Genomic DNA, 27,070 nt, shown 5'->3' with positions numbered 1-27,070 from the left:
GGTTTCTTGGCATATTCACAGATCCCTGAAGAATGTAGGGTGAAAGGGAACAAACCAGCATTTTTACAACAAAAGCTAAATGAACAACAATTTATTGAATGTAGCATTGGTCTTTAAGTCTTTGTTTACACATGTGCTATACAGGAGAGAAGGAAGCAGGAGTGGCAAGTTCAATCAAGCATTTTTTTCTGCTTACCATGTGATTAACTTTTATGTTTTAGTCTTCCCCTAGTTAATTCCTTCCACTACCTTGAACTTACATGCCTGAAGGAAAACCAGTTGGCCTTTTTGTTTCTAATATTCAAGGCTTAATTTCTATTACTTCCTTTTAATTGTTGCTTGCCTCTTTATGTGCAGGAAATAATAAGTGAAATTATAGCCTAGACTTAACCATTTTTGCAGCTGTTTTTGTAGGTCAAAACTGTGATTCTAGTGCTCAGTTACCCCGAAATGGACAAACAATTTTAGTCAGAAAAGGATTCCAGCAAGTACCAATTCTGTTGTGTTATCTCTATTCAAAGGGAGATGAATTGGAGAGGAAAAAAAGAAGTATACATTGGACTTAATAGCATACACAAGATGGAGTTCTTGAATTGTTCTGCATAATGAAGTGAAGGATACACATTGCACTTTTCATTGTGAAAAACTTTATAAACTATGAAGATTTTTTTAAAATCCTGAGGTTTTTTTATGAGAGCTTTTGAAGGGAAGTGTATTTTTTGGACCTGTGGTTTCTCTTCATCTCGAATAGTTGATAAAAGAGTGTGGATTGCATCTATATACAAATGTATATTTTTAAAGAGAAAATATTCTGTAGTGCAACCCCCCAAAGGTTTTCAGGTTTCATTATATTTCAGAAGATGGTTACTAGTTCATTACAGCTTAGAGTACTGGAAACTGTGCATTGAGGTTTGTTGATTAGTTACTGTGGTCTTTACAAGAGTCAGTAAGAGATTGCTGTTAAGAAGGAATGTGACAATCTTTCCTGTGTGGCACAAAGTGTCACTTTATCTCGGGTTTTGGTGGGACTCCCTAATTTATCAAAGGGGAATAAATTGTTTGAGAAATTCATGTGTCTTTAGAAAGTGGCCCATCTTTGATCTCTCATATGCAGTGAAGTGCCCCTATAGCTACCAGCACAGCAAACATGATTTTCCATGTGATAGCAGTTGTCAGCCTTTCGAGGCTGCAGAGACTTTATTGTAACAGGTCTGCTATTGCTTTCTCTGTCAAGCCCATCAGAGTGTTATGATCCAGCAATGATATGTCTTTCAGATCCCACTCTTCCTATTTTCCAGCAAATATGAGTAACCTGAAATGGATGATCTGAAAGAACTGGTAATGAAACTCATTGCCTGCGAGAACCTCTGATGGTGCTCTGCCTGGTGGTAAAGAAAAAGTTAGAGTGGATACAAGTAAGGAGAGAAAAAGATATTACTTGTACCATGAGATAATATATTTGCTTATAGGATTGCTGCCCAAAACTCCTAAGTTTAGGAACCGTACCTCAGAGCATTGGGAAATGAAAACTTTTTACTTAGTAGCATCAGGCTCAGATCTGAGGTTGCCCAAAATTGTTTGGCAGCCCACTTTGATCTATGAAATCATAAGTATGTATACATCGGAAGAGAGGCATATAAAATCTGACTCTTAACAGAAATTGAGTCTTCATATATTTTTATATGCATTTATCCAGATCTACAGTATTTGCATGTAATAAAACCAAAGTATTTGGGCATTTGTTAAGTCTTGGTGGCAACTGTAATGCCTTGCCATTTACAAGGGTCACCAGATTTATTTCATATTCCATATGAACGTTTCCAAAAGTCTTTCTGCCTTAGAATCCATGACAAAAGTTTTCCTAGGCTACCTTAATGTAAAATGTGTGCATGTGGTGTTTGAAGTAGACATAAAAGAATTATACACTGCTTATTGCTTTGTTTACCATCCCTTTAAAACAGTAACCAGTAAAACGAGTAGAGAGTTGGATTTGTACATCACAGTGTTCTGACCAGTTTGCCCAGCATATATTCTGAAATTACACAGTAGCAGCAATCTTAAATTCACCCAGAAAATACCATGCAATCTTCCATCTTCATGTGTGATAAGATTTTAAGGTTCTAAGGGCCAAGGTATATTAACTGCATAAGGCTCCAGCTCAGTAGGGTGCGTAAGCACGTGGCTAACCACATATGTGGGCTGAAAATGGGTGTTTTCACAGTGACACTTGCCTTGACTAGTTCATTTTTCTTCCTATGTATCCTACAGTTATGTAACTTAAAAAAGGTTAAATGAGACTGTGTTTTTAAAAGTTGAAGAGCAATGCACACCAAATTGCAAATACAAAGCTTTTGCGAGGGCAAGCCATTTCCATGGGTAAAACCTGCTGTGGGTTCTCAAATATGCATGTCAAGCAAACTGGAGAATCTCCATTTCTGATGTGTCCAGTGACATCAAGTAATAAACTGAAATGCACTGTATATGCACTGGATGAAGAGCTGAATCTAGTTTTGTCACTTTTCAAAGCTTTAACTCCAGGGAGTTTACATAATTCAAACCAGACCTATTCTATCTAATATGACACAAATTTGTAGCATACTGTGTTAATGTTGAAAGTATCCAAGTACAATGTAATATATCTCTGTGGATTTGCTATTGGTTTTTTTGTCCTAGCAGGGTGTGCCATTAGTGACCATTTAGTTTTTATTCCAGTATGGAGTACAGGTGATTTTAAAAAAGCCGATATGAAAGCCTCTGTCAGAAATGCTAAAGATGAATACATGCAGCAATGACTCCAGTTATTTACTAGATTGTGACAAGATTACAACACTGTATTACCTTTGAGTATTAGTTTCAAGAGCACTACAGTATAGCTCTTGCAAAATACAGCATAGATTTTATAGTGAGTGAATGACTGAACTGTCAGCAAAGTATTTCTTAATTGTGGCTAAGCACTTGGGAAGAACATTGAGCACAGGGTAAGGGGGTGTCTTCTTTTCAAGCTTTTCAAGCTTTTCAAGCTTTTCTGCTAATAATAGTTACATGGTGCCACAATTTAAATATTTTTCTCAGAAAGTGATTGCAGAAGCATGCAAATGTCTTATTTCCTTCATAAACCTTTGAAAATAACCCTCCTGGGTCTTTTGCCTTTTGCACTTGGCTCTGAATGGCACCCCAGGGAGTTGACATCTCTTATCAGAAACGAGCAGCCAGGCAAGGGGCAGCCAGCATATTGAGAGGCCATAATAGTGTGTTGGTCAAGGGCACAAGACAGGTACTGAAAGGTCTCTTGTTGTGTTAAACAAATGCTATTTCCTTCCTGCCTTAAATGAGAGCTAATTTTTTTTTGTGAGCTTCTCTTTTGGCAAAAGAACAATAAGGATAAATAAGGCAACCTTTCCAGTGAGAGATTAGCATTAGATTATCATAAATCCACAGATTAAAAGAGCTGTGGTCAATGAGACCAGGCATTGTAAAATGAAATAAAAGGACTAACTGAAAGTGGTGTCCCATGATAGACAGAGGGTTAACACAATATTGTGTAAATGTAACTGTGGACTAAGTAGAAATGGGAAGAATAAAATTCACAGTACTTTTTTCAAAGGTTACAGTTCTGATTGTATTGGTGAACAGAGCAAGTTTTTTCTGTTGTGGGAGTAGGAGAAGGCTAAAAGTATATTCTATGTGATCTCTAAACTACTGAGAATTTATTGGTGAGAGCAGTAAAATTTTAGTTGTTTTTAAGAATCCTTTATTATAGTGTTTTAATTAAGAAGTCAGAGTCCTCAGGTATAGATATGCTTCTAAAAATTAAAATCACAGGCAGAAGATAAATTAATCAAATGTATCCTTGGATATAGGTTTTCAGTCTGCACTACTGAATGTTATTTAGTACTATGTTATCAGGGCTTTCTGCTCTCAACTCTAGCAAACTCTGTGTTCTCTCACCTTCATGTAAACTCTTCTGAACTTTTCTGTCTGGTTTCTGGTGATTTAGTAAATGTCAGAATTGATTTTACTGAAGTTCCATGCAGGTGTATAGGTAGATTAAAACATCCCTGTCCTGATTTCCCCTGTGAGGGATGGTATCTGTTTGGTTATTTGCTCCGCTGTGTTTAAGCGCTGAGTCTGCACGTCAGGCGGAAGGATTGCCCCTTAGACAACGTCAGCCCGCTGCCCTCTGGTCCAGGAGGGAGAGATCCTTGTCTTCCCCAAGCAACTGAGAGTGGCTGGGAGCTCTCTAGAACGCTGGATGGTACAACCAGCAGGGAGCTTTGAGCAGAAGCTGAGGCTCACACACTCCTGTAAATATTAGAGAACAAACACTACCAGGCTGCAGAGACAACTGGGAACAGAGATGTGCATATCTAGAGGGGACTGTTCAGAGCTTGTTGCAGCTGTGGAAGCCATTGAAAGATGACAGGCTAAGATTTAGCAAAGCTGCCCAAAAAGGACAAAGTGAACAGTGGCAAGGACAAAGTGAGCTGTGGAGACTGGTTCTTGAAGCGTTGGGTGCTTTTTTGGTTTTGTGTTGGGGTTTTTTTTGGTTGTGGCGTGTTTCTTTTGGTTTGGTTTGATTTTAACTTTAACCTGTGTCTCTGTTGAGTAAGTTTTATTAATATTTAAGAGTATTTCTGCCTTCAATGAACCCATCTTGAAGGAAAGAAATGAGCAAGAAACTGGGCAGAGAGGGCAAGGACCCTGTGTGAATGAATAGAGGACACCTGTCATTACTCAAGAGTAAGCAGGAAATACACAGGAGATGGAAACAGGGTCAGATCACTTGGAATGAATATAGAGAGGTTGCGAGAGTAAGTAAAAATGAGACAAGGAAGGCCAAGGCCCATCTGGAATTAAATCTGTCCAAGGATGTCAAGGGCAAGAAGGGCTTCTTCAAATATTTCAATAACAAAAGGAAAATCAAGGATAATGTGGGCCCATTACTATAAGCAGAAGGGGGACTCTGGTAACAGAGAAGTCTGAATGCCTTCTTTGCATCCGTCTGCACTGACAAGGCCAGCCCTCAGGAATCTCTGACCCAGGAGAGCAGGGTAAAGGAATGTTGGAAGGCAGACTTTCCCTTAGTCAAGGAGGTTTGAGTTAGAGAACACGTAGGCAAACTTGACATCCACAAGTCCATGGGCCCTGACAGATGCATCAACAAGTGCTGAGAGAGCTGGTGAGGCCACTCATGATCATCTTTGAAAGGTCATGGCAATCAGGAGAGATGCCTGAGGACTGAGAGAAAGTGAATGTCACCCCAGTCTTCAAAAACAGCAAGAAGGAGGACTCAGGGGACTCTGTCCACATGGATGACAAGAAGGTTTTCAGGAGTAGTCAGCATGGATTCACTAAAGGTAAATCATGCTTGACCAACCTGCTTGCCTTTTACAATGAAACAACTACCTGGAGGGATGAGAGACATTATCTACCTTGATTTCAGCAAGGCTTTCAACACTGTCTCTCACAAGGTCCTCATGGGCAAACTCAAGAAGTGGGGATTGTATGAGTGGACAATAAGGTGGATTGAGAACTGGCTGAACAGCAGATCCCAGAGGGTTGTAATCAATGACACAGGATGTAGTTGGAGGCCTATCACTAGTGGTGTTCCCCAAGGTTCAATACTGGGTCCAGGTAGTTTTTTAACTCATTCATCAGTGGCATGGATGGAAGGGGCAGATGCCTCCTCAGCAAGTTTGCTGGGGACACAAAGGTGGGGTTGATACTCCAGAGGGCTGTGGAGGGATGGGCAGAGAAGAACTGTCTGAAGTTCAACAAAGGCAAATGCAGGGTCCTGCACCTGAGGAGGAATAACCCCAGGCACCAGCACAGGCTGAGCTGCTGGAAAGTAGCTCTCCAGAGAAGGACCTGGGGGTCCTGGTGGACAAGCTGTCCATGACCCAGCAGTGTGTCCTTGTGGCCAAGAAGGACAATGGTATCCTGTGATGCATTAGGAAGAGCATTGCCAGCAGGTCAAGCAAGGTGATCCTGCCCCTCTACTCAGCCCTAGTGAGGCCACATCTGGAGTGCTGTGTCCAGTTCTGGCTCCTCAGTACAAAAGGGACACGGAGTTTCCGGAGCGGGTCCAGCAGAGGGCAACTAAGATGACTGAGGGACTGGAGCATCTCTCTTACAAGGAAAGGCTGAAGGAGCTCAAGGTTGTGGAGTCTTTCTCACTGGAGATACACAAGAACCATCTGGACACAATCCTGTGCCATGTGCTCTGGGATGACCCTCCCTCATGGGAGTTGAACCAGGTGACCCACTATGGTCCCATCCAACCTCACCCATTCTGTGATTCTGTGAAAAGTACAGGCCAGACCATCTCAAAGCTCTACCCATCTTGAGGACTCATAACTTGACTATTTGGACTTTGATTTATGTGAAGATTTCTTGTTTATCCTACTACCATTCAATTACTTTTCTATGTCTGCAGTAGGGAATAGCTTTAGTGATACACTATCATTTAATTCCTGAACTGCTGGGGTATGATACATTTGTTATGGAAAATACATGATGTGGTTGTTGACCCAGTAATTTATAACATTAAACTGTAAGTTTTTTCCTAGGCTAGAAACATATTTGTGTTGCAGTTCATTTCATTCATTCTGTGTTTGAGTGAATTTAGATTCTAGAATGATTTTGAGGTAGGAAGTATTTCTAATAGAATTCAAGGTTTAGTGCATTGGAGAGGATTTCCTTTACCAGACCATAATTCAACTGATGGTGGTTGCTCTGTTGTAAAGTATTGATGTCTTGGGATAATGTTTTAGCACAGTCAGGGAAATAGAAGCAGCAGGAATCCAGCTCTGTGAGTCACTATCAGTATTTAATATTCATACCTGCATATTCTAGGAATAGGGGCCATCATTCATTACATTAGTTGCCCAGATGAAGCAGTTAATTGATGAGTTAATTGATAACTTAAGGATGACTAGAGCTCTTTTTGGTCATCAGTGAAAAGACATTGCTTAGGAAGAGCTCTATCATCAGGATAGTAATTTGAAACCATTTAGCAAGTAGAAGATGAAATCAGGCTTCTAGGTTTTGTTCATTCCTTTTTTTCTCCTCTGTTTTTGCTCTCTTCTGCTGCTTCTCACATCCTCACACAAATAAGTTTTCAATCTTGAATTTGCACCAAATAGTCTTGATGTTGTAGACTGACTACCAGGCATTTGCTATCAGATGCCATACAATGAGTAGCAGACGAAAATTTCAAGGGAGTAAAGACAGAGTTTACTTGCCTTACAATGAATTTATCACTGACTTGTAGATGTGCATCTCCTTTCCTCTTACCCATCCCTGTGAAATCATTGAATTGTCATTCAGCTTCCACCATGGGCGACAAATATTTTGATAGTACTATTAGACACAGTTCAACGTTATTTTTAAATCAACTTTTTCTGGATCTTAGAATAAGGCTGAATATAAATAATCAGGAGACATTTTTAGAATGATTGACTATATTGAACAAGAAACTTGTGAAGGACTTTAGAAAAGATTAGAGAGTTCTCTAGTAGTAGGTAAAAGCAGCTTAAATTAAATTTACTATGGTTTTTATATGCTGAAATTATGTTTCACAGAGAATTGTAGCAAGGAAAATGGTAGACAAATGTTACAGATTCCAAATTAGGTACTAAGGAAAACACAGGAAATGAAATATTGGCAAAAATTTACTGTACTTTTCTGATGTCCTGCTGAATACACCTAAGCATTCAGACAGTAATGTGCTAAGTTACTTTACAAGGGCTAATGCATGGCATGGTGTTGTTAAAACAAGTTGGGAAATATAGAACACCGAACAACTCTGTAACCTTTTTTTATGACTATGCTTCTAGCAATTTGTTTGCATCAGAATCTAAAACTGGACTAGGTTATACTGAAAAATTGTGTGATACCGTTATCTTAGTAAGTTTACAGTGGAGACTTCTAGTAACCACCTAGTCAGTCTTTTTTTGTCAACACTCGACTCAAATTCAGCAGGCTCATCTACCTGGTTTGTTTTCATATATTGTTCTGAGGGGCATGTATAGTTCTTGTTGTATTTGGTTTTTTAGAAGCTTGTGGTAGCAAATGCTTGAGGTCCTCAGTCTAGAAGTAATGTGCATCTTGGAGTTTAGAGTGAAACAAGATGCTCCTGAGAAAGAAGCTAACAAAAAGACACAAAATTTTTTCCACAAAATTTCCACAAAATACTGTACCATCTCTTCCTTGGAATTTTTTTTTTTTCGGAATAATAACCTTTGTGCCAGGGATTACCTTCAGCTCTTCCCATTAAAAATTTATCTGAAAGTGACCAAATTCAGTTTTATATGAAATCTGAGTTTGTATTGAGGTAGCATTATGAAGCAATTTGTGACTGCTCTGGTTAAGATAGGCATGGGCACTGGGGGCTTTTATGTCCTGTGATAACACTCCCCTCACTGTTTTTCTAGTGGTATTGGGAAAGACATAATCACTGTATTGACATAGAGAAGGGACAAGTCTGATGCAGGTGTCATGGATTAAAGTGAAAAAACAGCAGAAGCACACAAGAACTGCTTGCTTAGGGGACCAGGAAGGTAATACCTCCTGTCCTGAAGGCAGGAGACGTCACATTTCTGGGGCCCTGAAAAGAATTTCCACTGTCCAGATTTGGACAGGATGTGCCATTTGAGTGGACTTCTGATCTAAGAGTTCTGAAATGACTGACAAAAATATGTGCAGTTTGAAAAAAACCCAAAAGATTGGGTAGAAAGTCTTTCCTCCAAAACCTTGAGAAAGTTAAATGCAAAATGCTTATATTAGAAGGCCAGTAATAGTGGTTTTTTCCTTGTACTGGTTCTTCTGAAGTCAGAACAGGAGTCTTTACAAATTATCATTCTGTATTTTTCACAGTTGTTACAAATTTATAGATTTTGGGGGATTACATTCAGGATGTCTATATCCTGACAGCTATGAAATAAAACTGACAGATTTGTAACTGAGAATTCTATATTTCTTGTGAACAAAGACAGAAGAACAAATGAGTAACACAGGTGCTGGAGATGAATGGTGGTATCAAGACAATTGTCAGTGTTGGTGCTATGTCATTTTTATATTTGGCAGTTAGGCAAATTGTATTGACTTTAATATCATGTAGTTACATTCCAGGAAAAATTTAAACATGGTGCATATTGGGATTGAGATTGATGGTCGTAGTTCTCTGGTTGATGCGATTCCTCTCTAGCCAGCAGTTACTTCTCATCAGTGAAAGGGCATCTGAAATAAATGAAAGTGTACTTAGTGGTTACTGTTTCTTCAGGGTATTAATTTCTGCACTTATTTCTGGGATCATACTTCTTGCTGATCAGACAGCATGATACCTGAATACGTGGGGCTACTCTGGCTGCTGAGAAAACATCTGTACTGCTGGCAGCTTTGCTGACAATTGCATTGATACTGTAGGTACTGCAGCTTAGGTGCAAGAAATGATCCCTCATTAGGTAGAAGGATGATTGGCCCAGATACTGCACTACTCCTCCTTACATGTGGCCTCTACTTGATAATTTAACATAAGATTTTGACACCCTTGAAGGCAGCACCCACTCATCTTTCAACTTGTAATTGTCTGTGTGTTTCCTTTTCCTAGGTTTTTTCCCATTAATGTTTCAAAGAATAGAAAATGTCCAAATGACAAGAAACAAAAGCTAATTAATTGTCTTAGAGTCACATGGATAAGGAAGAGTGTAATAAAATGGGATGTGATGCATAAGGTCTTTTCCACTAACACCTTCCATGAACACTTTATTCCATAATATGTCTCCTTACTCCAATTTTATTTTTGAGGTGTGCCAGAATAAATATTTCGGGCAAGAATTTGATTTTTTTTTTTAACTTCATGATTCTAACCTGCTTTAAAAAAGACAAACCACGCAACCACACATCCCCTGTCCCCCCCCCAACAACAACAGCCCTACAAAACTGCAGATACTGTGTACAGTAAAAGAAAGTTCTTTCTGATCTTCTGTAGCTATGGATGCTTGACCTGGCAGTCTTGTAAACAGCAGTTTAATCCAGGGAAAATCTTGGGATCAGCCTATACCAGAAAGAAAAAAAAGAAAAGCACAATCAAACCTCTATGGAGTAAAAGTATGTACAAAGGGAGTTAGTGTAGAATAAGTTACCGTGTTTTCAATTCTCACCCTCACTTTTGTTACACCAGCTTTCCTCTGCAGACAGGTTTAAGGGAAGGATAATTTTTTAAGGATGAAACTCAATTTTCAGAGGGGAATGGGATTTAACAGTACAACTATCATTACAGTTTGTGAGCTGCATGTAAAGATGTTGAGAGTTTTATGGCTTACATTTTTAATGCAGCTGTGTTTAAATGTCTTTTCTATATTCTGCTGCAACATCAGTTTTATATCATGTGGAACTAAGCTATTTTACCTTCTATTTAGGCATATTCCCAGGTATCATTAAAAATAACATTTTAAGGCAGATCTTGTGACAAAATGCCAGCTAAATGCATTGTTGGTTATAAATAAAGCTGCTTCTTCAAGCTTTCTGGAAGACTATTTCTTGTCTTACGAACCCACAGATGCAACTCATACCATATTTTCATGTATGCTTTCATTCTTGTTTTCTCCAACAGAAAGGAGAGCCAAACTGCAGTATTTTTTCTCCAGAAACCACAGAGCAGCTGACCTTTGAGATTCCTCTGAATGATTCTGGCTCTGCTGGACTTGGTGTGAGTTTGAAAGGCAACAAATCTCGTGAGACTGGAGCTGATCTTGGGATTTTCATCAAATCTGTTATTCACGGAGGCGCTGCTTTTAAGGTATGGAAGAAGCACATCAGAAGATGACTGTTAGAATTCTGTCATTTCTGTGTTGAATGCTGAATCTCTGTTGATGAGCATTCCAGGAAGGAATACCTTGGTCGCTCATTCCTTTAGATGAGCTGCAAATCTAATATTTTGTCCCATGGCTCTGGTGTTGTGTGTGGTAGGGTTTACCACAATGAAAGTGAATTGGTGGAAACCTTGGGGGACATTGTGATGCTGCAGAAAAGGGCGAAAGGGAAGAAGGATAATGATGTGTAGTTATGAGTAGAGGCTGCCTTCCAGCTTCCCCACAGCCTACAGAAAGGGAAAAGTTTGCCTACCGATTGGCTTAGTGACAGAGAAGTTGATATCTACACTGTCTCTGTAAATAAAAAACTGTCTTATAATTTTCTTTTTATTAAAAATATTTTTTTACCACTATACTAAAAACGTGTCTTGGCTGAACTCAACATCAATTGTGCAGAAGTTACCAATTGTTCCTGAGGTGAGTTGAATTGGTAATACTAAATTGGTAAATGACAGTGTTGTGAGATGTTCTGTTCCCTCTAAGGGCTGTACAAGGACTGTTGTATATTTTATGATAAAAAAGTATTTGAATTATTTTTTAATCTTCAAAAAATCTGTTGACAGCATTTTTCCCCCAAATACCACTTGAAAAATATAATCTTTTTTGAAATTAGAAACAAAAGACCTAATCTTTCAGGGCTATGTTTAACTCTTGTAGATCCATAATGTAATTTTTGCCTTTTCTGTTATCTCAGCAATTCCTTGCAGTTTTCTTTTCTGTAAAAATACCTTTTAATTCAGTGTATGTAAATTGCTCTGCTGACATCAACCTGCTGAGTAAGACAATTCACAGCATTAAAACTTTCATGATCATCTATTTACAGCAGCTAGTAAATAGCAATAATCAAGGGTTTAGCTTTGATCTGAATGCTTAATAGTTCCCTGCTTCTGTTATTTACCTGTCCTAGTCCCATGGTTATTTCAAAGCTTGGATCTTCATCTACTTGGTGTATATTAGAAATGAGTTAAGGCACAGTTGGCCAAATTAGGGCTGGATAAACTCAATTTATGTGCATGTCTGCTACAGAGTCTGACTCATTTAACTGTGGAAATGAGGCTGCCCCCTTTGTTTTCCCAGCTCTGTGTCCCTGAGTAATTGTCCACACCAGTTGCAGTGACAGTGTATATTGCCACAGATAAACTCATTGTTTTGAACAGCAAAGCTTGTGGATCCGTGCTCTGGGCTGGCTGCCTGACTTGTCACATCACAGACACATAAGACAACCCTTTCTAGCTGTGTATATTTACCACTCTCTGTTCCCCCATAGTGACCCACTTCAGAGCAGTTGATTTTGGCTTGTGACATCTGCAGACTAATAAAGCAGAACTTCTGTGCTCACACCTAAGTAAACCAGCACAGTTAGCCATCTTTACTAGAAGATTATTTTGTCTTGTGATAGCCTGTGGTCCTGTGACCTGTTCTCTATTCTACCCTTTCACCACTTAGAACCATGTTGTGGTAATAGATCTGAATGTAGGCTCCAGAGCAAATGAGACAGTAACTGAGACTGTAGCTTCAACCAGAACTGTTCAGAGAAACTTTGCTCTGAGTTTTATACAGTGCTCACAGAATGCATTCATTTTGGCAGTGTTTTAAGACTCACTGTTGTGTATGCAATGGAGAACAGCTGCCTTTCTTCTGTTTAATGACCTTTATATAGAACACAGCCTAATCAGTGGGTATTAACAATTAATAAAATTTCTTGTATCAAATTTAAAAGTGTGCACATATTTGTGCATAAATATTTAACGATGTCCTATTGTCCTTATTTTAAATCTCTCCTTGGAGCAAGTTTTGAAATGAAAATCCTTTCTTTCCAGATGGTAGTTGTCCAGAGCATTTTCCCATGCTATTCATTGTTACTCTCTGAAATGGATTATTATGGATTAAGACATGTGCATTTGCTTTTCAGTGTACAATATTTTCTTGGGAAACTGTCACAGGAGGAAATCATAAGGCTCACTGACATGAGAATTCTCTCACTATTTCTCACTTCTGCATTTAGAATTTAAAATTTGTTCAGTTTTGGTGTATCATGCTAATGTGAGTGGGAACTTTATCCCCTTGTCTATAAAGTCACTGCTTGTCTTCAAAAGAAGACAAGTAATACATCAAATTTCAGCACATTTGTTTCACTGATGAAGAAAATGCTTAATCCTTCTAATGCCGTATAAAGGTTTTCATACATTAAATTTCTTTTACCAGTGTCTTTTTTAGAGTGAAGAGTAATGAATGAGATGCAAACCATCTTGTTTGGTTGCTGTTACTTGTTATTAGTTTGAACCAAAGGTCTGAAGAGAGACCAAGGTTTTTTAGTTTTTTGACACGTTAACACATTAATCCAGCTCTGATGCGTTACTGGCATTGCAAAGTGCGGTAAGGGATTTGTAAAAAAACATAATGGAAAATATAGTTCTTTAATTCTGTAGTTGATGATTTTTTTTTTTTGTCCTACATAAAGATTTTAGAAAATGTCAATTCATGAAGCATTATACATGCTACAGTAGGACTCAGTTCTATTTACTGCTCTTGCTACAACACCAAAAGAAATGAAAATGCCTTAATGTTCCTAGTTGGTATTCTAACACTGTATCCTGCAGGAATAAAAACAGTTGCTTTTGCTGATTGAACCATTATGTCCCTTCCTAACATCCTTTTATAATTTTTGAAGTGTCTATTTTTTATCATCCCTAAGATAAGAGGTTACTAGAATACTTGATATTTGTAATTATGCAGAGCCTTTCATGTGAAGAAGACTAACATTTGACTGAGTTTAAATGCAGCATCTTTTCCCGTAACCTAAAGGTTTTCAGCCTTGTTCATCTCGACACATCCTGGCTTTTCACTTCTGATGCATTCCTGATGATCAGGTACTTGCAGTCTACTGCAGTGGAGCCATTATAAGAAATGATGGAATACTTTCTACACGTGCATTGTTCAAATCAGACCTGGTGTAGTTTGGACCTCCTTGGTCCTGAGTAGGACCTCTTGGTCCTACTGCTGCTACAGTAAACATTGCTTGTTGTGTGCAGTGGATAGGGAAATTGGATAATTCCCATAAATGCCATCGGGGAATTCCTGAGAGAAATGTCATTGATGTGATAAGGGAAATAACTAGTTGTGCTTTGATTAAAAACGTAAGTCCTTGAAGAACATGGCAGCATATCTTCCTGCTCTACTGTAAAAAGCCTAAGTCTTGTGAAGGACTATGTGAAGGATGTGGTAGCCATGTGGAGGTATGTTCTATCCCTTGCTGTGAGTCTTCATTAAAAAAAACAACATTTTTTGAATTAAGCAAGAGAGGAACAACATCGCCCCTTATTAGAATAGCTCACTCACAGTTTCAGAGGTGGCATTTGAAAACTGTTCTGCTGAAATGCCAAATGTTGTTTTTCTGCTGCAAAACCACAAAGAAATCTACCTCTCAGAGATGAAAGAAGAAACGTGTTAAAACAACATTTAGCTTGTTTTGAGCCAAGCAGATTTTCTTGCAGTTCAGGCTTCCAAACCAGGCCATAACACAAGGGATGTGAAAATCTGTGTTTGGAAACTCTTTAAACGTTGGGATTTTTTTCCCTGGTCTTTAAAATGGCAAGAGGTTTTCCTGTGAAATAACTCACACCTGAGCTTGTGTGAAACCAGTGTTCAGCTGTCTTCCAACCTGTCTTGTACAGGTGACCTAGCAAGTGTGTTGATCAACATTTATAAAGGATGCACACCATTTTTCTCTGATCACAGTTGAAATGTTGAATTTTTCATTTAAATGTTGCATGTAAGAGACTGGGAAAAAGGGCGTATGCATCACAAGAAGCTCTTTAAGAATTAACATTATTAAAATGTAAATAAATATAAGGTCTCATACAAAAGTATCACAAGGAATATTAGAAATTGGGCCAATTAAGAGCTTTCTGAGACTCATTTAAGTGATTCATTTAAGAATATGCACTGTGTTCAGGACAGTTGTGTAGTCAGCGGATGTGGTCATGACAAGATGCATTTGACATTAGAAAGAAACTTTAACAGATATTTATATAGTGGTTTATCCACAGAAAGGAAAAAAAGAAATCCAAGAACCTGTGGGACAGTAGGAGGAGGACACGAGGACTTGTAAAATTTCTGTCTCACAGAAACTCACAAAAAAACCCCACCATTTTTTCCTCAAACTCCTGTTGCTGTGAATAGCTCCATTCATTTCAGCAAATATTGATAGAACACAAAGGAATTACAACATGTGCAAATAATAAAATTCACTGTTCAACAGTGTTAACTCTTCTCTCCCTAAACTTTAGCATGTGTGATGGCATCATTTTTATGTAGAGAACCAGTGGGGTTCACTTACTTTGGCTATATGTACATTTAAGTTGGCGTGAAATATTCAGCAGAGGGGTGGGAGAGATTTCAGTATCTCTTCCAAATGGCATTGCTGTTTTCTATTCTCCATTCCCACACTCTCCTGAGAAAAGTTTTACTTCTCTTTGTTTTCCTTCACTGAGTGACTTACCTTCCAATTCTGTCTTTCCATCTTCTTGTCCATCCCAATTTATTTTGGATTCTGGTATATGCTGTTTCTTCTTCAGCTCAGTGGTTATCTCTACTCTGCCGTGGTACTAATGATACCCAGTTCCAACAAAAATAACACTTAGTAAAGCTGGGTGTGTCACAGCTACTGCAACTCACTTGAGCAAAAATAACTTAGACTTGGCAGAATAATTAATTGAACATCTTAGTTATAGAAAAAATAAAAATCAGATCGTATATATATTTTGGATTACTCAGATGCATGAAATATGTAAACAGTTCGGATGAGTGCCTTATGGAGAGTTTGTGATGAACCTGTGAATTAACCAGATTCATTTTAACCAAGCAGTGTATTTATGTGCAAGAGCTTTCCCTGCTATTCTTCCTTCACTGCCTTATATTGGGTGTCTTCAGTTTTTTACTCTTTCTCCTTCTTGTTTGAAGTCTGATGCCAACCTGATAGTTGTGAATTTGACAAGCTTTAAAAGAAACTCTTGTGTCTCAATTGTATGGACCTTATTTTCTTGTTAAAGAGAGAAGTCCATGGCACATGCTTTTATGAAAAGAAATAAATCACAGATCATAAGGACAACAGCAATTGGATTCCTAAATCAAAAAACAGCAGTGTCCACAATTTTGTTACATCCACAAATGTCAGTTAACCTTGGCAAATGAAACTAAATGACTTTTTCAAAGCACAGGTTACTTAATATGGCTCAACCCTAATTTTGCTGTTGGCAGCAGTTTTGGATTTTGTAATATAGAGACAGCATTAATTAATAAGGATGCTTAAGTCTTAATGACCATTCTGAGCTGAGAAGTCTAGTCCATATGATGGCATGGTAATCGTGACAAGGTGGACACTAGTAAGACTCTAAGACAAAATTTTTGGAGCTATTTCTTACCAGACCTTACAGGAGATAATGCTGGGAAAATAAATTGCAGTACTCCTTTGTGGTTGAAATGGGGATACTAACAGCTGTGGTGTGGGCCCTTTTAACTAACCAAAATCTTCTTTTCCTTTTTTTGGGGGGATTGGGTTCTTTTTGTTGTTTATTATTTTGTTTTTGAGGGTTTGGTTACTTTGGTTTGGTTTTTGACTGACATAAATAAAACTGTCCATGTGAGAAAAACAGCAGTCTGTGCATGCACTTCTGTGTTAGTGTTTGCACTATGAACTCTTTACAAAATGTAGTAAATAGAGGAAAAAATGGCCAATTACTGGACACAAAGTTATTTCTGGCACCATGCAGTCTCCTGTTTCTTGAATTATAGGAAACAATGTCCAATTGTCTTCATCTTGCTTTCCTGTATGTAGAACCTCTGCCCAACAATTAATTCTTGGGTTTTTAAAAAAAAATCCTGTTTTTATTTTTTGCTTGTAGGATGGTCGTTTGCGAGTAAATGATCAACTTGTTGCAGTTAATGGGGAGTCGCTGCTGGGCAAGTCAAATCATGAGGCCATGGAAACACTGAGGCGCTCCATGTCCATGGAAGGGAACATCCGTGGGAGGATCCAGCTGGTAGTTCTCCGGAGGCTAGAGGTGCAGACAGAGGTGAAGCAGTAAATGCATTTATTAGATAGATGTCTTTCCAGTCCCAGTGGTTTTGCATACAAGAGATGATGGCTAAAGTCTTGTTCGCAGAGAGCTTCTCCTGGCTGAAGGAATTCTTGACTTTATGGAGAGAGGATTCACACAATGTTCTGGTTGATATCTTCTGGTTTTGCTGTTCCTGTTGAGACTAGGCTAAAAGTTACCTCTTATTTTAATTTGACAAGTGTGAGAACAAAAGCAAATGTGATTCCAAAAAGGGTTAGTTTAAGATAGTTGTGTTGATGTAGTTTTGACTGTTTGCTACCTCCTCAAAGCAATAGCTGGGATACAGATACTTTAAATTATTCTGATTTCATTTGTTTTTATAATCAGAGACCTTAGTACCTTAGTGTGACTTGGATTTTAATTCACTCTTTTTTAGTTTCATTAGTACTTTAATTATTTTTTTGAGTGTGTTTTTCTGGTCCTGTCTTCCCTTTTTTTTTTCTTATTTTTGACTTTCAAAGAATTAATATTTTACTTTTCCTTCAGGATGGGTTTCTGAGTTGATTAACATAAAATTTGCTTAAGTAAGGTAACAAAATAAGAGAAGAAAGACATTTTTAACCATTATGTTTTCCAGACCTTGTATAAATTGATGTTTGCCTATTGCCTGTTATTTTGAAAAGGATTGGTTTTACGATCTCCCTTGCTCCCTCTTTTATGCATGTGTGCACATATGCACAGTCTCTCCTCATCTTTACATAGACAATATGTATGTTATACTGGCTGCCTTTTCTACTGATCCCAGTTTTAATTCTAACCCTTGAGTAAATATTTTAATAGGTTTTAAACATCTGTACAGTTCTTAAAAATAAAAGAGCATAGAAGTAGGTTTGGGGTATAAAAGGTTGTAATAAATCTCATTGTAGAATTCCGAGGTATTATTACTAGTTTCTTATTTAGTAAGCATGACTGGAACATTTTAAAATGTTACAAACAATCATGTTTGTGGGTGTATTCACATAAAATATCAGGGAGGAAGAGGATGAAAATCTGGCGTATCTTAGAGGAAAACACCTTTTTTGCTTTCCTTTTATATGAGACAGCATCATGCTGTAAGGAAGAATTATAAAGTATGTGTTATATTAATTGTGCACTTTTGTGATACAAGAAAGATAGCTCACCTTCAGAGAAGGCTCACTCCTGCAAGTTTTCTTTATTTCACAAAAGCCAATTTTCTTTTAAGAAAACCTTCTAATCAATCAGGTTGACCTAATAAAAGTATGAGGCTGCTTTCTGTAGTTAAGTGTATAGTTTTGAATATTATCCAGATGTATGAAGGGAGTAAATAGTCTTGACTCATGCCCTATGAAGAATGCATAATGAGGTCTTGATTGAATCAAATTCATTTTAAACAGGAATTAATTTTTATAGGATAGTCTTTAGGTTCAATTGTAATTCCATTTGAGTCTGGAGAACGCAGCAGAAATGCATTGTTGCTCATTCTTTCCTTTTCTCAAAACAGCTACCAGAGTACTGCATCTCAGCTTGGTAGAGGGAGAATATGTTTAGAAATGCATTATTGTTTTTATTGGTCAGGACACTAATGGAGGTCTTCCATGACAGCTGTGTTTTATAAGATGTATACTCGAATTAGGCTGCTTACTGATCAGTTGTTGGGATATTGATTGTGTCATTTACCAAAGAGCTGGAAAAGCGGAGTTGTTGTTGATGTTAATTTAAGGCTCCTTATCCCAGTCCATCCAATTCTCCAATGGATGGTTTGGAGATTGCAAGACTTAATTTAGCTAGCAGTATCCATGAAAAAGCAGTAAATGTGGACTTTACAATGTAAAGAATGTAAACTAAAGGATTTCCAGTTACAAGAAGAAACATAGTTGTCAGTGGCTGTGTGGTGCATGCCTGTTTCTGTACAGAGGTTCAAAATAACCTTTTCAAATGGCTTATGCTGCCCTGAGAGAGTGTTGCATGTGCTGCCTTCCACTGAGCCTACATTTGTAGCCATATTGTCACCGTGAGCATCCCAGTATTGATTTGTGTTCTGAGGTGCATTTTTTGCCATTTTATTGTGCTTATTTTAGTTGTTATTATTCTATTATTATTTTATTATTATTTCATTTTTATCAAGTTACATTTTTCTTATTATTAAGCTTGAAAGACAAGGTTGCAAGGTGATGTGACGTGCTGTCCTTCCTTATGTGTTGGTTTGCTGGCAATCACTTGCCAATACATTACACCTCTTGCATCGTTTTAAAAATAAATTACATGGGTTAAATACAAGTATTTCTTCTTAGATATGACTATAAAATGTAACAAATTATATATTTAGTATAACATTTGCTGGCATGATGAACATGCAGTTTAAAAATAGAAACCAGTTAGAACCTCCTTCAAAAAAACAGATATAAAATCACAGAAAAAATAAAGGTTGTTTTGAAAACTAGCCATAATATTCCCCTGTGTGGGTTTTCAGTTTTCCCTGAATAACGAGTACAGAAATGTCCTTCTGGGTCTGTCCCAGTTTTAGAAACTGTGATTTTTATTTTTATTTTTTTTCCCAACTTTTTTTTCTTTGAGCAACTGCTCAGGAGAATAAATTAGGCGATATGGCATGTATGGGGGGTAGGAAATGTCTCAAAAGAAAAGCTGACTAGAGGTGTGACAGGAGTTTGTTTAGCTGCTAGCCAGAAGACCTGCGTTTGGGAGTTTGGTGTAACTCCTTACTTGCAAAACTGTTCTCGTGTGTGATCATCAGAACATATGCACTCAGTCTCAGAGAGAAGGGAACCAGCTGGCTGGCAGAAAAATACCATTGGCATTGCCCGTGTTCTTGTGTTGACAATGTCACAAGCTGCCCTCCCAGATGGAGAATTTGAATGAAGCCAGTTGTGGGTCATAAAAAAAAAAAAGTCTTCATTTTCGTGCATCATTCTTAATGGTTGTTATTGCTTAGATGTTGTCTTATTTCATGGTCAGCACACACAAACAGCACTTCTGAAGCGATCTCTCGAGTTTCTCATTTGAGAGGAAGCGGTGTACAGTGAACACGTGACATCACACTGTATCTGTGCACTGGCTGCAGTGGTGGGTGCTCTCCTGCGTTGTTGAACATGGAAAATTTTGTCACAGTGTGTGGTTCTGTTTTTCCCTTAGGAACGCTCAGACCAGGGAGTCTTTCAGAAATCAGCCTTTGATGGGAGTCATAACTTCACAGCTGCTTCCCGACGCAACGATGCCATTCTTCAGCAACTCGTCACATGCAGCCCTCAGGAGGGAATAAAAGGTAGTCTCTAGATATCCTTCTCTGTGCTGAAGGAGAGTGCTTTGTGGGGTTTTTTTCTGAAATCCACAGCCACTAGAAAAGCAGTTAATTAGAGTAAGTGCACACTATGTTACTTTGAGGCTTGAAGATCCAGAGAGGGTGGGAGAGCTGACTCAGAAGTTGTGAATTAGATTCCTGGCACAAATTCCAGTTTAAGTAACAGTTTCTAGCTCGCTGCCCCAACACGTAAGGCTGGATAAAAAACAAATGATGAGTGCAAAATATATGTTGTCAAAATGTTTATTTTCTATATGTCTTTAATGAGTGCAATGATTTTTGCAGTTAATTTTTAGATTATGTCCCAGGTTATTATAAGCTAAATTAATTTATACTAAAACATGATATTCATAAAGTACACTTGCTATTTTAGATTTAAGGTAAAATTTGTTCAGAGGTTAGAAACATTCCCTTAATTTACAAATTGGAATGATATTAATGAACTCATTAAAAAAAATTAAGTAATCATGTACATTGTGCACAGAAAATATACATGTACGAGCATATGTAAGTAAGAGCTTTTAAGGCCACTTCTTTTCCCATCTTCTTTCATTTCTGATGGCATACTGTACTGTCTGTCCAATTTGCTCCTGACTCAGCAAGGTACTAAATATTTGAAAAGTTTAAGTATTTGAGATGGTCTTGACCCCTATCCTTTTAAGTGTGCTCTCATCCTTCAAGCCAAGCACATACTTAAATACCTTCCAGTAGGAAAAAAAAGATTTTCTTTGATGTAGTTGAATTATGCATGATTTTTCCCACTTCCCTAGACAACTGTGGAATCAGGGTGGCCTGCAAAAAGTAATTTCATAGGCTGCTGTGTGTGGGGTGCTTTTAGTCAAAACCAAAGAGCCCTTATCTGAAAAATGCAAGAAAAACTCCCACAGAATTTAAGGGTAAATTATTTGTGTTGACTTCAATATTTTGACTGTGTGATTCCAGGCAAAGAATTAGATACAGGCTGAATCATTATAAATATTCAAAGATCAGATCCTTTTGTTTAGATCTACCTTACATTTCGCTTGTTATGGATTTCACACTGATTCTGTAGTTACAGGAGAAAAGGAGCTTCTACCTTGGATCTAACCTTTGTAGAGTTAGTTGTTGCCAAAGGATCAGAAAGGAGCAAATACCTTTAAATACTTCCTTAAAAAACATATAAGCAAATGCTCTGGAGTCATTGATACAGGTGAATGGCAACAGATAACTTGTCACTTAAATTCAAAACAAAGTGTGTGGAAGAGCTGTACTTTCAGATAAGGGTTCTTGCAATCCAAAAATCAAGATGACTAGTTTGCAGCCCAATCATAAAATCATTTTCAATAGGCATCTTTTTAATTAAAGAATTATGGCGAGAGGGCGTTATAGCAAAAGAAATGTGATGGCCTCGGAAGAGAATGTGTCAGATGTGGAAAGAATGCTTTGGAGTGCTGCTGGTACAGGCTAGGTCTTTGGCATGGCTAGGTCTTCCCAGTGGACAGCAAATACCAAAGATGTTTCTAGCACTTACCAGAAGTATCATTGTACTACTATTTCAGTTGAAGATTTGGCATTTGATGAGTAAAATTGAAGTGATCTCAGTGGAGAACTGCAGAGGCACTTGCAGCAGCAGGCGGCTGCAGTGAGGATCTGGTAAATTATGTTGGTGAAAGGCACTTGGGGCTTAGATTGGTCTCGCATATTTATCTTATTTTGAACTCACAGTATTAATTATTATTGAGATAATGCTTATTCTGCTTTCTATATGAGCCTGTCAGTTATTTCCTCCCATCACTGGTTCAAAAATTTTTTTTGCATTGTCTCTTAAAAAGTTTTGTCCTCGATCTTTCAAGGCATCTATAAAGGCAAAACACTACACCTGTGCACAACCCTCTTTTTAACTCAGTTATGAACTTCTGGTTGTATGTCTGTTTAAGGACATGAGTCAAAGACCTAGTGAGCTTCTTGTGATGGGCAGAAGCAGTCCTTTATATATGCTCACAGTGTACCATCCAGATATTGAATGTAGAAGTACAGTTGGTACATTTTTACAAAGAATAATAAAAGACAGAAGAGATTTTTAACATAATACAGAATCTAATGTAAGAATTTAATGACAGGAGCTGTATTATGTTTAATAAAATGTCACTTTCCTAATTAATGTTTTCTAATAAGTTATTTCCAGTACCATTCACTCCTCCTACCAATAAAATTCTTACAAAAGCTCAGCAAAAATACACTGAAGCTTGGCCTGCTAATATTGCTGTCTGTTTTAAGAGTCTTTTTTATTATACATGAGCAAGAAAAACTAATATCTGGGGAAAAGTGCTTATAGCCAAAACATTAAATTTTGTCTTGCCTGTGGATATTTAAATAAAGGGGGAGGGGATACTGATTCAATATGGAAATGCCAGCGTTTGTTCTATTTTTGCATGAATAATACTTGCTGCCTTCAGGTCCTCACTTCTTTTGCTGCCAAGCTGTTGCACAGTGTTTTTAAGAACAACCTCTTTGAGAGTTGATACTTCAGTGCCAGCAACTTTACATTTCTGGTGTTGAAAGATTACTGGAATGTGTTTCATTAGAGGTTCTAATATATTTCTTATAACCCTACATTATAAACACTTATAGGGGAAATGCTGTCATCTCTCTGCTTAAGTAGTAGAACAATCAAACTTTTTCTAATACCATAGATTGAGTCCTTATGGTTGTACAAGCATCTCTGTTTTCATACGTATGTGGTAATGTCAAAATAGTAAATAAGGAAATGACATTCTTAATTATTTTATTTAATTATTTAGATTTTGTTTGTAAACACTGCATGTGTCTTGTAGACAGAATCCATTTTTACTCTCTCTAAGTTTATCTTTTTTACTCTCTTACTGTGTAGTATCTGAAAATTGAGTACATCTTGCTCAGTGGCTTAGAAGTTCCTCTGATTTTTCTGGATCTGTTAAGGTCATTTCCTGAGGTCTTCAACATGGAGCCGGTGACTGCCCCTTAGGTTAAATTCTCTCACTCTCTGCCTTCTGCTCCCATTTTCCTGGGAGCTGCAGTCCCTTGTGATCATTTCCAATTCACTGAGGAAATCTTGACATTTTTCTGTGTGTACCATTTGTTTACTGCAAGAAAAATACCAGTGGTAACCCACACCAAACAACTTTAGTGAAATGATGTCTCAAGTACTGTGAATCTAAGTTAAAATAAGGACCTGATTTACTCAGCCTCTTGCTGTGGCTAGAGGTGTCTGCTCAAAGAGGCTGAGCACAGCATAAGAGTGTGTGATTTTTTTAGGTTTTTAAATTCTTTTTTGTCTGTCAGATATCTCTTTCCTAGTTTGGGTAGTCAGTGGTTTAGGGACTTACAAAGTCAGAGGCTCTGTCTCTCCAACTTTTGGTACATTTTATAATATTTTTTAAAAAATTTGTTCTCAAAGCGTTCTCATAGCAATGAGTTCTATAAAAAATACTACTTCGTGTTTGTCCTAAGTGTGCTGCTTGATAGTTGCACTGATTGTCGTCTTGTTACTGTGTATGAGATAGTAAGAGCTTACTTTTCACCTTATGCATAGCCTTTTCAATTTCATAGACTCTTCTTGTATCCCCTTTTATTGCTTTTTACTCTAAAGAATCCTAATCCTTGGTCCTTGTAGGAATGTTTCTACATGTGTCCAACTACCCTTGCTACCTTTTCAATATGTTTCTTAGTTGTATTACATGGTTTTCAGATAAAAGAATGAGACCTCAGATCCTATTTCAAAACTAGGCACACCATTAGCTTTTGAGTTCTAGTTGGAGTGTTTGGACTTTTTTGGACTTGTAAAAGACTGTCTCCCTTTGACTTCACTAAGCATATCTTCAAAGAACAAGCCATGGCTCATCTAGTGTACAGTTCCAGAGTGATAATTGCTACAGTAACAGCCTTCATGTGTGTCTCAGGATTTTCCCCTTCTCCAATGTGTATCACTTTGCAGTCTCTGACAGGGAATTTCACCTGTCATTCAATCTTTTTGCAGAATTTCAGTCTGTTTCTTTTTTATAGTTCTGAGTGGTTTTTTCATATGAGGAAATATTTTCATCTTCTGATTCATCTTGCAAATCAATTACATTGAGCAGTATGAGATCCCCTTCGTTCTAAATTCTTTCTACTGTGAGAACTTGTCATTTATTCCTCATCTGTTTCCTGTCCTTAAATTCAAACCTGAAAGAACGTGATCACAGTGCAAGAAGCCAGTGTGCATATGTTAGGTAGCATATCTGGGTTTTACGTCAGACTGGCAACTGATAATTTTTAAGGTCCCGTTAAAACTTTTCTCATCTGCTCATCTTCACTTTCTTCTGATGACATTCACACTTTTCCTGAGATACAAGGTTGGAGCTATTTCTTATCATTCTAATCTTGAGGAGGCTATCCAACCAATAGAGGTTTCATAGGATCCATGAGCTAATACTGTAGGTTTGTTTGGATTGGGGTTTTTTGTTTGTTTATTTTTTTCTTTTAGGGTAACTATCTCAGTGCTCTTATCAAATAAATATGATCTATTGCTTTCTGCCGTGATCCCTCCTTTTAGACCCTTTTTCTCTCAAGTCAGATTAGTGCCTTCACACACAATTGTGCAAAAAGACTGCCAACATTCCGTGCAACAGAAAGTGAAAGTGTGGTACATCAGTATTGTTGGATTGCTTGCCTGCCATTGAAAACCAAGAAAGTGTCCATGTTTCCTATTAAGTTTTGGAGGGCTGAAGACAGATTCTACACTGAAAGATGTAGGGACTTTTTCTAAGATCAGATCTTTAGACGAGAAGTAAATTTACACAACAATAATGAACTAGCCTAGAGTGGGCATGGCAGTGTTATAAAATATTGCAGGTCTGTAATACCTCAAGCTCTGAGTGGTTTGAGTAGTTCATGTTTGTCTTTGTACAAAGTAATTTTCTGGTGTTAGCTGAATGCTTTTTGTAAAGGTAAAGGAGGAGTTACCAAAATGGTGGGAAAGCGAAGACTGTAATTAAAAAATGCCTCTTTCTTCTCTTGCCATAGAATAACAGAAATTTTTCTTCTAACTGAGAATGTGTTCTCTTCTGTACATGAAAGGAGATAAATGCTCCCCATCAAAGGGAATGAAAGCATGAACCTCCAATCAGTTAGGATGCAGCTATGTAGAAGTGAAAATCCACTCAAATGGAGTAAAGCAATTGTGCCTTGCACTCAACTTCACTATAAGTACAAAGTTTCCCTATATTTACCTTTAATTATGCATATGCAAATCTGGAAATCAGCTCTTCAGGAAATCCCAAGGGGTGCATTTTCTGCTTGGTGTGATTTTAATTCTAGTTTAGTTAGTTTAGGGATTTGAATAATTTGTGATTCACTTCAGCATTGCTTGAGGCCTTCCAGTCCAGTCATCAGTCAGTGAACTCGTGTAATGTATTTGTTTCTGTGGCTTATTTAACCCCTTTTTAAATTTTATTTCAGAATTTTTAGTGTCTGATCGTGGCAATGGTGAAAACGAAACCCCTCCACCTCTCCCTCCGCATCCCAGTGAGGATTTGCTGAATGAGAATTATCATAGGTTGGACTTCAGTTCTTCTTAATAGTTACAGCACTAATTGCTGATTAGTAGTTGTGATAATAGTTCTAATTGATTGTAAAATAACTTTTTTTTTTTTAAATTTGTACCACTCTTTTTCATCACTTGCGAGATCCTTTAATATAAGCTGGGAATGTTATTTCAGCATCTAGTGTGTTGTTCATTTCAGTTGTTCATAGTCTGCAGTATGCCTGCTCTCCATGATATATGATACCCAGTAAAACAAAAAGAATCCCAAAACATAATCCCTAGAAAAAAAAAATTAATTTAAAATTGTACCGGTGGATGCTATGTGTAAATGCAGTTTGAAGTCTCTTAAAACTTCAAAAGTCCTAGCCAAACACAGTTTGCAGTAAAGTGAATCTTCTTATGTCAGCCAAAGACATTCTTGAGATTACAAAATGAATCTTCAGTAAGTCTGAGCAATGATATGTGTAAGGGAAAAATTAATGAACACTTTACCAGTTGTAAATGCATTAAGTAGATTATTCAGATGCTTTTGTAAAGGCTGATGTGCTTGATAGCAGCTAAAAGCTTTAATTTCCTTAGTAAATACAGAAGTTTGGAAGGTCAGGAAAAAGAGTAAACACGTTGAAGTTCACGATGGCTCATACTGTTCCTGTCTCTAATAGCACAGGATTCAAATCAAAGCATAATTTCAACCTATCCTACTTGTGATGCCAAAATGCAGTGTTGAATACTGTTTATTCATCTTCTGTGTATTCAGTTATGATATATCATGCATCTGTTGCAATGGTATTGGGAAAATACGCATTTCAACTCAAAATTTAGCCATGTGTCTGTCCTTGTGCGCATGGATGTGATTAAAAACTACCCTTAAATGTTTGCATGTAGTATGAAAGAGTGGATATATTTTGTTATGGATACCTTGAATTCTTCATACAAGACTCTCCTATTTTCTTTTTGCTAACATAGAGTAATTTCACTAGAATAATTTCATAATTTCTGATGTCCCAGACAGGTATATATTACATGGTAAACAAACAAAAGTCTACACAAATTAATGTAATTCAGCAGTAAATTCTCAGCTGCAGTTGTTTGCTAGAATCTGTTCCTAATTTTTTCAAAAAGCTAGGAGAAAAATATTCTCTTAAATGTATTAAAAGGATGATGAATTTATGGGCCTTTCCTCCCATCCTGACTTTTTCAGTGTTGTATTGTTTTTCCATTTAGAACTTAAGTTCTCTTGAAATTGAATTGCAGTATCAGG

The 27,070-nt window shown here is 37.5% G+C and overlaps 1 protein-coding gene across 1 annotated transcript in view; it reads left to right on the top strand.

Moving 5' to 3' along the window:
- PARD3B (par-3 family cell polarity regulator beta) overlaps positions 1–27,070 on the top strand; it is a 371,837-nt gene that overhangs the window by 163,693 nt on the left and 181,074 nt on the right. The window contains exons 11-14 of the mRNA XM_018071589.2: positions 10,616–10,801; positions 16,778–16,948; positions 20,105–20,234; positions 25,725–25,821. Of these exons, the coding sequence (XP_017927078.2) occupies positions 10,616–10,801; positions 16,778–16,948; positions 20,105–20,234; positions 25,725–25,821 (584 nt within the window). The remainder of the gene's footprint in view (positions 1–10,615; positions 10,802–16,777; positions 16,949–20,104; positions 20,235–25,724; positions 25,822–27,070) is intronic.

This window comes from Manacus vitellinus, unplaced genomic scaffold (genome assembly GCF_001715985.3).
Source record: "Manacus vitellinus isolate BGI_N305 unplaced genomic scaffold, ASM171598v3 scaffold_20_pilon, whole genome shotgun sequence".
Taxonomy (NCBI): domain Eukaryota; kingdom Metazoa; phylum Chordata; class Aves; order Passeriformes; family Pipridae; genus Manacus; species Manacus vitellinus.
The sequence above is the reverse complement of the archived record's forward strand: the minus strand, read 5'-3'. Positions and strand labels throughout refer to the sequence as shown.